General features: G+C 42.7%; 1 protein-coding gene across 13 annotated transcripts in view; it reads right to left on the bottom strand.

The window, feature by feature from the left end:
• The window catches only part of neo1a (neogenin 1a), a 254,047-nt gene extending 240,220 nt beyond the window's left edge, over positions 1–13,827 (bottom strand). For 7 of the 13 annotated variants that reach the window (XM_050068509.1, XM_050068843.1, XM_050068257.1 and 4 more), the window contains exon 1: positions 13,219–13,826. In XM_050068509.1, coding sequence (XP_049924466.1) covers positions 13,219–13,309 — 91 coding nt within the window. In that variant the 5' untranslated portion in view covers positions 13,310–13,826. Of the gene's footprint in view, positions 1–13,218 lie in introns of all 13 variants that reach the window. The other 6 variants (XM_050068070.1, XM_050068757.1, XM_050068925.1 and 3 more) reach the window with 1 other exon arrangement.
• Positions 13,828–14,286: the final 459 nt, after the last annotated feature.

Genomic DNA, 14,286 nt, shown 5'->3' with positions numbered 1-14,286 from the left:
TTTTTAAGGTGGCTAAAATACGTTTTGTTGCTGCTCCTGTCCACAGCAGTAGATTGCTTAGCGTCCATGTCAGTCTCTATCCTGCTTCTCCAAACTGGAGGCATGCTAACTGACATCTACTTCATATAATACACTCTATGGATAAGTATCCCATACAATCCCACTTCGAAAACTCCGGACTATACCTTTAAGTTTCATATCACAGCCAAACCCCTTTCAAAGTCTTATCAGACTCCATAAAACAGACACTGGCAGAGATTATCATCTTCCCTAAAGGTCAAGGACTTAAATCTACACCAGGAAAAGGACACTCATAACCGAGGAGAGGTAGTGAGGTCTCATTATATTACTATAATCACTGCTGTCCAGGTGCGTGACCACATAGGAAGTACAGTCCTCACATCAAAAATTAGGACTACCTCAAGTTTTCTAATAATGTAAAAAAAGAAGCCCCAGTACCTCATTTAAGGCTTGGCATTTTCATCAACAGTAAAAATTTATTCACCACGGATGTACAGTAAATCAAATTTCAAGGTGTAATTAGCATTTTCAATCGCCAAGCTGAGGCCTGTTTTGTGTAAGAGCTGCGTAATATTTATATAAAGAAGGAGGAAAGCCATCATCTTTCAAGTAAGTGCTGCTGAGGGACGCATTTATTCAACTGTGAAGAGCCAAGAAAGCAGAATCAAAAGAGACGGCTGATTCCATTACATCATGGCGATGTATTAAAAAGGCTTCAAGCAGTAATTTCACCATTTCAGCTGCCTCTCTTGACCTCTGTTAGCTCCAGATGAGCTCAGAGTTGAGGAGGAACTGCCTCCAATAACATGGTGAGAAGTCGCTGCAGTCAGTGGAGCCCCATGCCAAAGGGGAGCTCCCAGCGGCACAAAGGAGCCTCTATCTAATGCTGAACTTTTCAAAGACTCGTTTCAGCTTGGATTTAGCAACAGAAACATCAGTTAATACCGGGAGATTTTTTTTTTCCAGGGGGTCACCATAGCAGCAGGTGAAGTCAAAATAAAACCTGGGAGGTTGACTGGAGAGGCTCCAGGAGGAACTGGGACACGGGTTGATATACACACGACGAGCTCAGAGCCTCCACCGGTCTTAACTCTAAACCCTAAACTGTTTAAACTTAATGTCTGAGACTCAACAATCCAGAACACCGCTGTGCTCCGCATGCTGAGACAGTGCCATGGAAAAGTACTGTGTAGGACAAAAAAATGACACCTTCTTCTATTCCTGCTGAAGCCTAAACACACTACGCCTACTACGCTTAAAAGTTAAGTGGTTTCTACGGATTTCCACTCAGAAACTGGACAAACCAGTTCTTGCCTTGCGAGACAGACCAAAAAAAAAATGATGGAGAAAATACAGAAACTTAAAACAGAATTGCTCTGGCACGACTCAACAAAGCAGCAGCAGCTCATTATCCATTAAAAAACACACCATAATTAGAAATCTTGGTTGGAGTTGAGCGCTGGTATTGAATTGGGTTATGTGTGCCATCTTAGAAAGTCGTGTAAAAAATCTCAACAGGGCTTGCCAGCACAGATGTCAATATTTTCCAATGGGAAACATCAGGTTTTGATTTATGTGAATCTTATAAAATCTTTTCCTCAGCACATTTTTAGAAATCAAAGTTCCCTGTCGAAGCCACACGACACAACTACTGACTTCTTAGCAGCTCGCAGCTGTGAGCAAAGTTGTAATTTTGCCTTTAACTAAAGACCTTGACAATAAAAAAATTGCCTGTAATAATAAAAGCAATGCAGCAATCAGCGCATGCCTACTGCCCCTTTTTGTTTCTCAAAATACAGTTATGTGCTCACCGCATAATGCTGAATCAATGAAACCAAGGCTGCTAGCTGCTGTGCAGAATAAACTCAAGGCTGAATCAAAACGGTCTAATTTCTCTCCATCCTCTCAGTAAAAGTAGGTAAACACTTTTCTTTTTCAAGTTCGTTTTTCAACTCTCTGAACCTTGTTGATAAAAAAACAGCTGTGCAACCCCAGATGGGTGGCATACGCCTATACAAATACCCACCCAAACATACACACACACAACCCACCATGTCTAAAGCTGCCAAGAGCCACAGGCCGGCGCAAGACGATGGCAGCCAGCTCGATTGAGCGCCGCTCACAATCCTCTCTCTGTGACTGACTGCCCCACACCCTTTCAGCACATGAAACGTTCCTTTGACTGAATGAGGGCTGAGAGGCTCTATGTGTACATGGGTGATTGATACTTTATGAGTGAGTGTAACATCTCCCCCACATACACACACTGGTAAACCTAGCACCAATAATATGATGAGTAAAGTGAAGATGGGGATGTTTGTGGTTAGACAGCAGTTACACAAGTTAATTTGGTGAATGAAAGAGGTCAAGCCTGGTCTGAACTTGTATTGCGGGGGCACAGAAGGCCACAGGAGCCATAGAAACAATCCGTGGTTGGGAATAACAAGATTGCACAATCCATACTGGACAACTACAATGAAAGAAAATCATTATATTGGAAAAGTTGCATTGATTCTTGTTTACCTATATGCAAGCTGCAGCCAATTAAACCTCAGGTAGGCAGTTAAATTTGGTGTCATTGGGCCAAATCCATAATGAACTTCAAGCATATTGTAATTCAAGTGGTCTGAGAGAACACGAGACTGCTGCACCTCCATTTGGCTCTGTTTTCTGGCTTTAGGAAATCTAGCCTGTGATGGGAGACTTTGTCCAATCACAGGCCTTTTTTACAGAGAGGCAGCTGTCAATCACTGCGGTCAAACTTTCAAACTAGGCACTGTTGATCAAATGTGAATCAAGACTCTGTTACTGTATTGCCTATTTCTCCAAACAGGGCATGTGTGAAAGCAAAGTGTACTGTTTAGCTGTAAAATGAGAACGTTTGTAACCTGGCCGCCATGTTGAAAAGAGTCAAGCCAAAATGAAGCACCTCCCACCAAACGATCTAATTTTACAACTTAACAGTTCACTAAAATATCTTACTGTATTGCCTATTTCTTGTTTCAAATGTTTTCAATGTTTCGGACCTAGAGTTGTCTTGCTTCGGTCTGAATCGGGGACTCATTTTGTTACAAAGTTGCATAATTGCCTGGAGTTGGTTCGTGTTCTCACGGCAGCATTTACAAGCGGACCAGATCAAATGCCTTGTGTGAGAAAGCTGCTCTTGATTGGTCAGAATTTCCATGTGGGAAAAATCCAGGAAGTAAACAAAACGTTGAAGAAGAGTACACTTGCAAGATAAATGTGACACTTCCTAATGTCACAATGGAGGGACAACTAGACAGGTTGATTTTAGCGCTGCTCATCGTGGACTATATTGCTGTCATTGTTCATTTTAGTCAAACCAGACAGTTTGAAAACGAGGCGCGGCTCCAACTAGAAAACAATGTTTTGATGCATTGGATGTGCTGAATGTGCATATTAAGGCAGTACAGGAGGAGGTGCACATTAATAATCCTCCAGGACTGTAACATGCTCATGTTTAACCCAAACAATGTGTCATGTGACTGCAGTTGGATCGGACTGAGGTCGGAACACCAGAGGAACTGGTGAGTTCCTCTGTAACCGTACTGAGACCAGCTCTTCAAGAAGGTCTTGGTCAGGTTGTTATGGTGCGCTCCCAAGTGGGACTGCTGTGTTCACACCTGCCCAAATGAACCGCACTTAGGGGGCAAACGAACTTGAGTTTGATTGAACTGAACCAAACAGGTCAGGTGTGAAAGCACCCTTAGTGTACTGTTTAGCTGTAAAATGAGAAAGTTTGTGACCTGGCTGCCATGTTGAAAACAGCCATGCCAAAATTAAGCACCGCCCACCAAACAATCTCATTTTACAACTAATCAGTGCTAAAATATATTTCTAAAAACATCTGAAGTGAGAAATAGACAATGCAGTAACAGAATCTGTGCTGCCTTGACAGTTTAACCACAGTTCATGAGCAGTGACTGACAGCTCATTAGAGACTCCTCGGCTCTAACTGGTTGTTTCTGGATTCTGGTGAATGCCATTATGAGCACTTTAAGGAGGCAGAGGAGCATGATTTTTTCACAGATTATCTGCCTCATGAACTACTGTTGGGATATAGTTATGACAGTTGTAAAAGAAACAATAACTTTTGTATCATATTTGCTAAAAAAGTTACCTAATGTAGCTTTAACAACTGCACTACACCATGAACTAAACCATGGAGAAGACTCTCAGGTTAATTCATCACACCCTGGACGTCCTCCAAGAAGGCGGCAGAGAATAAATTCATGTCTGAGAGCTGCAGGGTGTTGGAACTCCAGCAGCTACAGTGCAACCAAATGAAGGTTATTAATCAGTCTTTCAAGAAGAATATAAGTCTCTCTTTATTTACGCCAAGTTCTGCTGCCAGCAATGAAACCAGCCCCCTCACAATTACATCAAATATACATTACGATAATTATATTTAGATACTGGAGATTGGGCGAGGAGTTGCCAAAATCTAAAGGAATAATGTCAACTAGCTTTCTAATCTGTTCATTGTGTGGATTAAAGTCGTGGAATAAAGCCTGAGCTGCATATCTGTCACTCTGAAACTGCTCCTGCTTCCTTAAAGTTTAATGATTTTCGACTTTCTTGGTTCCTCTTCTGAAGTTTTATAATTACATCATAATGACAGCTGTTTGTCATCTCCCAGGTTTTTGCAACTGTTAAGAGATGATTTTGTAAGATAATGCCTCTTTGTCAATACTGAAACATCTCACAAGAGATCCCACATCATTTTTCACACCATCAACAAAAACATGCTGTATCCACTTTTGGAATATCAAGATCAGATTTCACAGATTTCAACCAACCCGTCAACTCCAACAATTCAACTCTTCATTTAATAAGATCGGTTGATGGAAACAAAAATACAAAACAAAGCCAGCCTTGTTTTTCAGCTGCTTACTAATCCCTGAAATGTCAGCGAGACCTTGATTTAGAAATGTTAAAATAAAACACTTGGAGGATTAAACATTGAGAATTCAAACATTTAAAAAAGGCTTGATCTTATTTTAATAGGAAATGTCTGTAATATGCCCCCCATGGCTGTAAAAACAGTAGAGTGTATAACAGAGCCTTGCACTCATTAGTCCAGGCTCATCTGACAAGCACAGCTTGCATGTGTCATAATCCTATGCAGCTGCCACTACCGACAGGAGACACCACGACAGGAGCTCGGCAGAACCAAAATAGCAAAAGTTTGAGGAAAAATTTCAGGGAAAAAAGTCCTCACTGTCCTGCTGTGCTGGTATAATGATTCCTTTGCAAGGGCCACAAAGCCCATTCCTTCAAGGTTTTGCTTGAGTGCCAGGCCGGAGGGAAATACTTCTTTGCTTGCAGTACACTACTTAAATCTAACGTCAATACACTCAGTGCCATTTACTGCCGTCATGCTGCAGTTATAAAGGACGTGCTCTGAAACACGGTAGCTTTACTACTGCAGCTTTTCTGAATGCAGTAAAAAGACTGGACAATACCAAGCCGTCCTGAAGAACATGACCAACTGTGACTGCAGTCTAGCAGAACATAAATATTAGAGAACGTGTCATCCTGCAAGACGACTACTTGCTGCTCATACAACCCTCACTGAGAAAGCTTTTTGTACAGTTTGAGTGCTGCTCTGGTGAAAGCTTCGGCAAACAGTGGTGTCAGTATCCGCATGTCACAATGGTCAATTATTTGTTTTGGTTTAACATGAACTTTTCATGTACAATGGGCAGCATACTGCGACATAGATCTGAAGACGTGTCAGGAAATGTTGTAGTCAAAGGGTGAGGCCTTGTAACAGGATGAGGAACTGAAAAGATTTATCAGTGCAGATCAGATGCTTTTGAGATTATTATGTTGATTTCTTTTACAGATATTAAATATTTTCAAAGATGTCAAAAACATTCTGTGACTGCATTCATAGAAATTCTACTACAAATCCAAAAATGTGTTATTTATTAAGTATAATACATACATTTTTAAATCCAAACCAATTCATTACTTAGTTGATTTGACCTTAGAGAAGAATTTCACTGCTGGAAAGATGATCTTTTCATAAAACTAGGTCAATCTATGCAGTACAAAGATGTAAATACTTTTGAAATTGGTGTTACATGGCCAGAGAAAATAGAGAAAAAGGGCTTTGCCATTCAGTTTGGCTCCACTCAATCGATACAGCAGAGTATCGCAATATTTTTGTGTGGCAATATCGTATCGTCACATTGTGCCAAGTATCGATTTTTAATTATATTACAAATACAAATTAAACTTCAGGTAGCCTACTTGAATACATATTTTCAGTCCACTAGATACATTTTGCTGATGCCAAAAAATGGCTGAGGCAATGCAGTAACAGAATATTGGTTCATATTCAATTAGCACTACTTGGTTTTAAGGTTTGAGCTCAGGTTTTTCATCCTCCGATAACACATTACAGTATGGTGCCCGCTTCCTGTTCACACATTCTCATATTACAGCCAAACAGTGCACTAAAATATGTTTCTGCAAACATTTTAGGCAATAAATATGCATTGCAGTGACAAATTATTGGTTTATATTTAATCAGGACTGCATTATTTTACCGTTTAAGAGAGAAGGAGGCGTCTCTCTTGAGCCGCTTCTATAGTCTTTGCACCAGTGGTGGCGGCACACGAACATTCGGAAGTACAATCTGTGGTTTGAGCAACAACCCTAGATCTGGGAGATGAGCAGGAGCTCCAGGCGCTGGTAAGATGGAGGGAGGTACACCACAGTTCATTTACACACACTACCCACACTGTTATGATACAAAGCTGGTTGAAAATCAGCAAAGTATCCCTTTAACTCCAATAACATGCCCCAATACAACACAAAATGTTACATTCGTATAACTGCATGATTGTGGTGAGACCTGGTCAGTTAAACTTGACTAACTCAACTGTTAGTGAGGTGTAGCCATAATTTCAGTGTCTTCTTTGTATGCTTTGCTCACGCTGCTGCTATGTGCGCCAGCTCCATGGAAACTGAAAAGATTCTCCCAGAGGTCATTAAGCCTGAGCATCATTCAATCACAGCAGAACAGGGAAGCCTGGAGAGCACGACAGCACCACGACGAAATAGACATTTTGCATTTTGTTCTAATTTTAGAAAGACAACTAAAGGAAGTGTGGAAATCAGTGAGGCACACGTCTCCAGCTATGTCTCCAGTAAAAGATAACAACGCTGTTGAAGTAACGTCTCTCGGGTTACCACAAAGTCTCAAAGGACTCATCACATAGGGTAGTATGGACAGCTTTATGGCCTCTTGACACTTTTCAACTTATTTCAAACTCCCAGCAAGTGTTTTTCAGCTCTTCTTTTTTTGTTTTGACATGAAAGGGCCAGCAGACACAAAGAAGACACAGCAGCCGGATTGGAAAGGTGCTGCGTCTGACATCGTTTTAGTCACAGCAGGAGCACCTCGGAGGCTGAGAGAAGTTCTGCTTTTAAGAGAAGCGCACTTGATGTGAGCCGCTTTTTTGTGAACCGACCAATCATAACACCAAATAGGCTGGCTTTCAAAGTACAGAGAAAACTGATGGTTCAGGACAACACCTACAGTATACCCCTTTCACACCACATTCAATCAAAGGGTTTCCTGTGTCCAGGGAGCAGGGTTACCCTCAGGAAATTGATTAGCAGAAGAGGTAAGTGTTGGGAAAAAAAAGCCTTTATTCTCTGCCAGCACGTACAAAATGTCCGGGTGGAATTGATGGAATTGGTGGACCAGGAACTGCTGCTATAAGTGTGGACCTTTTTAACATTTAAATAGCAAAGCTGGTGCAATTTGAAGTTAACCTCATCCAAGTGTTGGAACGGGAAAGAAGTTTGTTGATGTCATTTTCAGTTAATTCTGCTTTCGATAACCTGACACCCATTAACCAGGAACTAACCAGTCAAAAAATTAAGATGCCATTAAGCACAAGAGGCCTTTTCTTTTACTTTGGCGCTCCACTGACTCAGTAAACTTAGCACCACATTTTAAAGTACTATCCATTTTGAGGTGGTTAAATATTGATGTATTGTGATATACATTATATATACACTGTTGGCTTTGCTGAAACACGGCAGGCTAGCTGCATTTACATGTGGGAACATGGTGCCCACTGCCCAACCTCCTGTCTCCACTGGTTAGCTAATGTTAGCCTTGGCTGCTCTGCACTGTGAACAACCTGAGTTGGTTGGAAGCTAGCTAGCTAGGGGCACCATTTATTCAGCGATTACCATTAGTAACGCCATCCTGGTGGTGGTACCTATTGCTGTGGACCACCCTCAGGTCTCCTTCCAGATCACCCCAGTGTGTAAGCCATTCATTTTGAGCTGCAAAACCCCTTTAGCTTCGTTATCTATGTTAGCACCACTTGCAGTGCTGACAATGCTAACTAGGATGACTGTAGTTAACAATGCTAAAGTGGTTTGGGATCTCAAAATTAAGCCGCTTACTCACCAGGGCAACATGGAGGGAGACTGGAGCAGAAGGACTGTTAGTAGCGGAATGAGCGGTGCTGCTAGCTAGCTCCTACTGTTACTGTAGAATAAAGAGACTCACAACAGCAATTTAAAGTGTCTGACAAACAAGCAATATCAGTTGACACACCTACAGCTTTCCAGTACACATCAAAAGGTGTTTCCTGTCACTTAAGCTACGGCGTTCCTGTTATTCAGACAGCCAGCTCCGAGAACAATTGCTTCTGCTCACATAACCAAATTAGGCCAGATCATTTAGCTCAAGTCATGTCAGGATAATAAGTTTATGTCAGGTCACGTACACTATACCAGCAGGCCCAGGTGCTGCGCAGTGCAGTAACCTAAGGAGTAGCTAAATTAACCAACAGACTGACGTTTAACCATTCATAAATATTTTCAGTAGTTAACCGATTAACATTTGATTGTTGATATTCATATTTCCAACATTCCCAAATAGGAATAAAACGGGGGTTTTGTGCCTTTCACACCAGTGTAGACACATTCACTGTACACCACCAGTGGAACCACCAACAATGACAACCCAGGTCCCCAGGAACGCCACTCAGCCTTGCAGCAAATTTTTCCAAATGGCCATTTGCGGTACTGCAGCGAAAAATCACCTGCAGCCCAAAAAGCATTTTCCTTATAGACCACCATTATAAAAGAAACATCTGTACAACTGTTGACAGGCGACTCGAACTGCAAACAAGGCCAATTATGACTCTTTCTATTCTCAATTTTTGAGCCATAGTGGTTTAATATTTGATCAGTGACGTCATCACAATGTTAAGTCAGTGAGCTGAGAAGGAACTCGTAGGCTGGGCCAGCGGTAGAAACACTAATGCGCATACTTGTTGGGTCAAATATCATGGAAGTTAAACCAGGAGCTGGAAAACTTTTTTGGCATATGCACCAGGTGAGCAACTCCAATGGAATGAATAGGCGCCATCTTGGCATTTGGTATTATTAAAATCTAGGTGACAACCCCAGAGGACATAAATACACAGAAGGAAGTTTTGAGAGCATCTCTGTAAGGTTGGGCAATAAGGTTGAAATTAATTTCACAATATTGACATTTCCCAAATATCTGTATGTACGAAAACATGGTTAAAATATGCACACGCACATAAGATAAACTGTTTTTCAGGGTGAAACTGTGACTGTTTTACAGGTGGTTTACAAGACAAAGAATGATAAATACTAGAAAATATATATTCAGGAAAACAACAACCGCCAAGAAAGAAAATAATACACATCTCTGAATGTGGGCGAAACTTCATACAGCCCCGAGAAAGTCTTTCAAAGCTGCTGACTGTGTACCAGAATCAGAGGCTGGTATACAAGCTCCAGTGGAGAGACAGGAAAAGCAGACTTCAGTGTTGTTTCTCTGCACCACACAAGAAGCTGCTCCGATAGAGCAAGTTCATCTGGGAGGCAGCAGAAGCCGTGGACTTGTCCGTGATCCGCTCTGGGTTTAAGATCATGACCCCCTGGCTTCTCTCCACTCGAAGCAGCCCTCACTTCACCATCACGAACAGCCAGCCAGGTCTACGTCTCAAATACACAGGGGGCTAACAATGCCAATTAGAGAAACCGTTTCAAACAGCATGCTGAACAGCAATCAACAAACATACGGAAAAATACAGGATTAAAATTTATGGAGTGTGGAGCAAGAATTCATGTAGATTCAATCTGGTGTACAAGCTTTAAACCTGCAGACTAACAGCTGAGGCGTGAAACTTTGATATGTTGAGAAATGGGATCAAACTACGTGCTTTTCAAGGCGTGCATTATTATATGGTGCAAATGATGGCGCCTTGCTATAGTTTAACTGCACTGCGTGTACATTTATCCTGCAGCTCAGCCTACACTGTGTGCGCTGATTTAAATAACAGCAATATATGAGCATATCAACAAAGTGGAGAGGCTTGTTAGATGGAATTACAGTCAACAGTCCTATTATTTTGCCACAATAGTTAGAGCTGAGAGCTTAAAAGCAGAAAGCAGGTGATTACAGTGATCCCCAACCACCAAAAAAGTTGCCACAGCAGATGTCGTGCCATCTATTCAAAGGATATTGATCCACCCTCCCCCTGCCAATTACACGTGATAAACCGCTGTCACACTTAGGGCGCATTATTTCAATAATTGCCGTCATTTTCACCCTTGCAAACCCTGGACGAGGATATTAAGCTGCTGAAAACAGAAACAAGTTTGTTATTTTCAGCTGTGATCTCATACCGCTGACCTCGCCACGCCACATCTTACACAAGGACACGGAGCAACAGCAAAACACCGGCGTCCACAGCAGATCACTAGCGCTTCCTAATGGGGGTGGTTTCATTAGTGAAACAGATGAATCAAACACTTGGCCAAGTATGCAATTATCTGTCTCTCGGTGGATGGAGGTCATTAGGACTTTATGAGCGATTGGAGCCCATAAATAAATGATCAGTAAACAGCATACTCTATATGGCAGAGACAGCAGGTGACTCCGCATGACGCCCCCTCTCAACTCAACAAGACGATGCGGACATGTGGGAAAGATGCAGCTGTTTTGAGCTCGCGATGAAGTTGTCAAATTAATTTGTGTGAACAGCTAAAACAAAAACCCTTAGCTACACTTTGCTGTCAGATTACACAGTGAAATGAGGGTGGTAAGTGAATTATTCCCAAAATTCAGAATGAGGAAGATCCAGCTTTAAGCCTTCCCTCTTCTTTTCCCCTCGAACCGGGATGTAGGACCACCAGGAATTCCCAAACACAGCAACACAAAGGTGCTAAATTATGCTCTTAGCTACAGAGTCCGCAGAGAAGACCTTAAAAGCGCCAAAGAAAACGACAGCTGTTTATAAAAGTCTGGGCAGAGTTGCATCTGAGGTGGTCTGCGAGTACAAGCCCCTTGTGAGCGGGCGCAGAGGGTTGCCAAATGTTTACACATTTCAGCAAGTTATTTGCATTGTCCGCAGGGAGACAATCAGCGCACTATTCCCTCCTCCCAGCAGGATTACAGAGATAAGATAGAGCCTAAATGGATTTTACCCTCCCCTCACTGCGACTTATTTACAAAAGCTGAACTTTTTAAAGCATTTTTGTAAAGTTCCGACAACTTGTAAGAGCTACGGAGAAGGAAGTTTGGCCGAACTTTTACAGGTTGTACCAAACAAAAATGTGTCCCCAAACCAAATGAGACTCTTTAAGGCTGCCAACTTTAAGTAAGATAAGTTCTGGCCACAGTCGGGACCTCAAAGAAATGTGTTTTGAATAAACAGATATTTTCAGAGAAGGGGACCCCACAATTTGTAATTTGAGACTCGCTCTGCGTGTGGGTCCCAGTCCAATTCTCTGGAATCAATCAAAGCTCCCAAAGGAACTCCCTGGTCCCCTTAATCTCCTGGTTTTATTACTTTCCAGACAGTCGGCCTGTTTCACCCTACCCCCATCTCTCTCTTTTGTACTGATCTCCAGCAAAGCCAAGGAGGGGCTTTTTTTTCTCCTCTCTCTCCCTCTCTCTGTCTCTCTATCTCCCCTTCCACCACTGCAGAGCGCTTTTCATGCAGGAGAGGGTCTTTCATCAGGCTCCACACGCAAGAGAGCCCAACAGCTAGCACAGGCCTGTCACTCCAAGGCCCTGTCTTCTATCCACATTCATTCTCCTTTTAAAATAAACAACAAGCTTTCAAAGGCTGGACTGCTTTTCCTTTTATTTTTTTACACACATACACACAAGTGTTTTGCATATCACGAGAATGACTGGAGAAAAAAACTGGGCCATGTTGCACAAGAGTCAGTTATATTCACAATTTTCCAGACCACATGCTGCTGCTGTGTTTGATAGCAGCGTCTGAAGGGCTTAAATGATAAAGATGTGGCTCTGTGTGATATATGCTGGAGCTCCTGCACTGCCAATGACTGCTGGAGAGGCATCTTTATCTCACACACTCACGGCTTGGTGTGCTGAGGCACAATCAATAGCTTTAATATCAAGAAATCACCTGTAATATGAGTGAGATCTCTCAGTGCAGAGCACCACCAGTTGGAGGAAGACCCAGGCTGCAGTGCAGTGGCCCCTCACTTCAAAACAATTAACGGGGGAGCAAATGAATAAGGGTCTGTTTATCCATCAGCTAAACATGTATTGACGCCCAGGTAATGAGATGTCTGCTGGACTGATGATGCGAGCTTATTACCTGACAGTGAGCACTAATGACTCTTTGTATTTTCTCTCATGCGAGTTCCTGCTATGCTGTTTTTATTTCTGCAAACACAGGTAGATGCATGATGCAACCCAAATAAAATGACTTACTCAGCCTGGTGAATCCAAATGCACATGACACAAAGACATATTTGTGGAGCAGGCAACCACGCTGCGTGTGTGTGTGTGTGTGTGTGCGAATCATCTGAAACACAAACAGAGAAACGTATCAACAGTGTGTGCAGACAAAAGGACGGAGTGGTGGAAGCGTGTTGCTTTGCTGCTTCAAACAGGGGCTGGTGCCTGCTGGGGGAAAGTAGTCCACTTTTAAAGTTGTGTAAATGGTGAAAGAGGAGCTGACCTGAACACACCATAGCTACTTAGCTGTGTGTGTGATTTCCACAGCCAACAGTTTGCATTCCGTGTGCCTCCTTTTTACAAGTCCCAAGTTTCCCCGGTCGACGCACACACACACACACACACACACAGCAGAATAAGAGCAGTGTATTAAAATCACTTACCTTTGTCGACATGCTTTGCGGCGGTGGTCTCCGTGTAGAGAAAGGTGAGACAGAGAAGAGAGAGGAGCGACAGAGCTCCCCGCTCGGCCATCACTTTTCACAAATAAATCTTTGCAGGCTTCAGGAACCCCGGAGAAGCTTTTAGTAAAAAAAAGAAATCCTTAAAATCCCCCCGGCCACCTCCTGGAAAAATGCACAAGCGGGGAAAAAAAGTTCAAAGTCCCAAAATGTGCAGAAACATCCGGAGCCAGGTAGTTTGAAAACTGGCCGGATGAACCATGTAGCTGTGAAAAGAAGAGAGCCGCAGGTTACACACTGTTTTCTCAACTTGGTCGAGGCAGAGGTCGGAGAAAAAACACTGAAATCAATCCATTGCCACCGAGGCGCAGCGCAAGGACACAAAGATTTGCGGGCAGCTGAGCACCGACGCGCAGACTTAAACACTGTGGTTTGTGTCAGGCGCGGAAAAAAAAGAGGAGAAAGAGCTCACAGTTGGAGAAAAAGATAAGATCCGGGCAGAGGGAGAAATCTCCGCCGCGGCCAGCTCACTGCTCACGGACGGGACGTAAGAGAGCAGCGTGTTGAAGGGCTGGATCTCCGGCGGCTCCCCGGAAAACAGGGTGTGGAGTCACACGGAAGTTTGGATCCTGTGTGCGCAGGCTGAAGCTAAAATATGGGCTGGGATTTCAATCCTCACACAACACCGCAGCTTTTCACCACAGGTGGGCTGAAACTATGCGAAAATTTGACTTATTTTACAACATTAATAAGTTAACAGTAACTTATGACCCAAAACACACACATAGTATATTTCCACAATAGTTGTGTCATATTAAGAGGCCAGGGGCGTAAATATAGACAGTGCAGGCAGGGCGGTAGCACTGGGGCCCCTCCAACTACATGTTGGGCAAACCCATCTCCATCATGTTTTTCTTTTCTTCTTTTGTAAAGTAGCCAGTAGCAACTGATAAAAAATGTTATAAAATATATGACTACTCTCCACAAAGTAGAAATAAACTATAAAAAACTACAATTAAATGAATAATCCCTAATTTCCACTGGTATTTT

Source organism: Epinephelus moara, chromosome 1 (assembly GCF_006386435.1).
Source record: "Epinephelus moara isolate mb chromosome 1, YSFRI_EMoa_1.0, whole genome shotgun sequence".
NCBI classification, from domain to species: domain Eukaryota; kingdom Metazoa; phylum Chordata; class Actinopteri; order Perciformes; family Serranidae; genus Epinephelus; species Epinephelus moara.
This window is presented reverse-complemented; position numbering and strand designations above follow the sequence as displayed.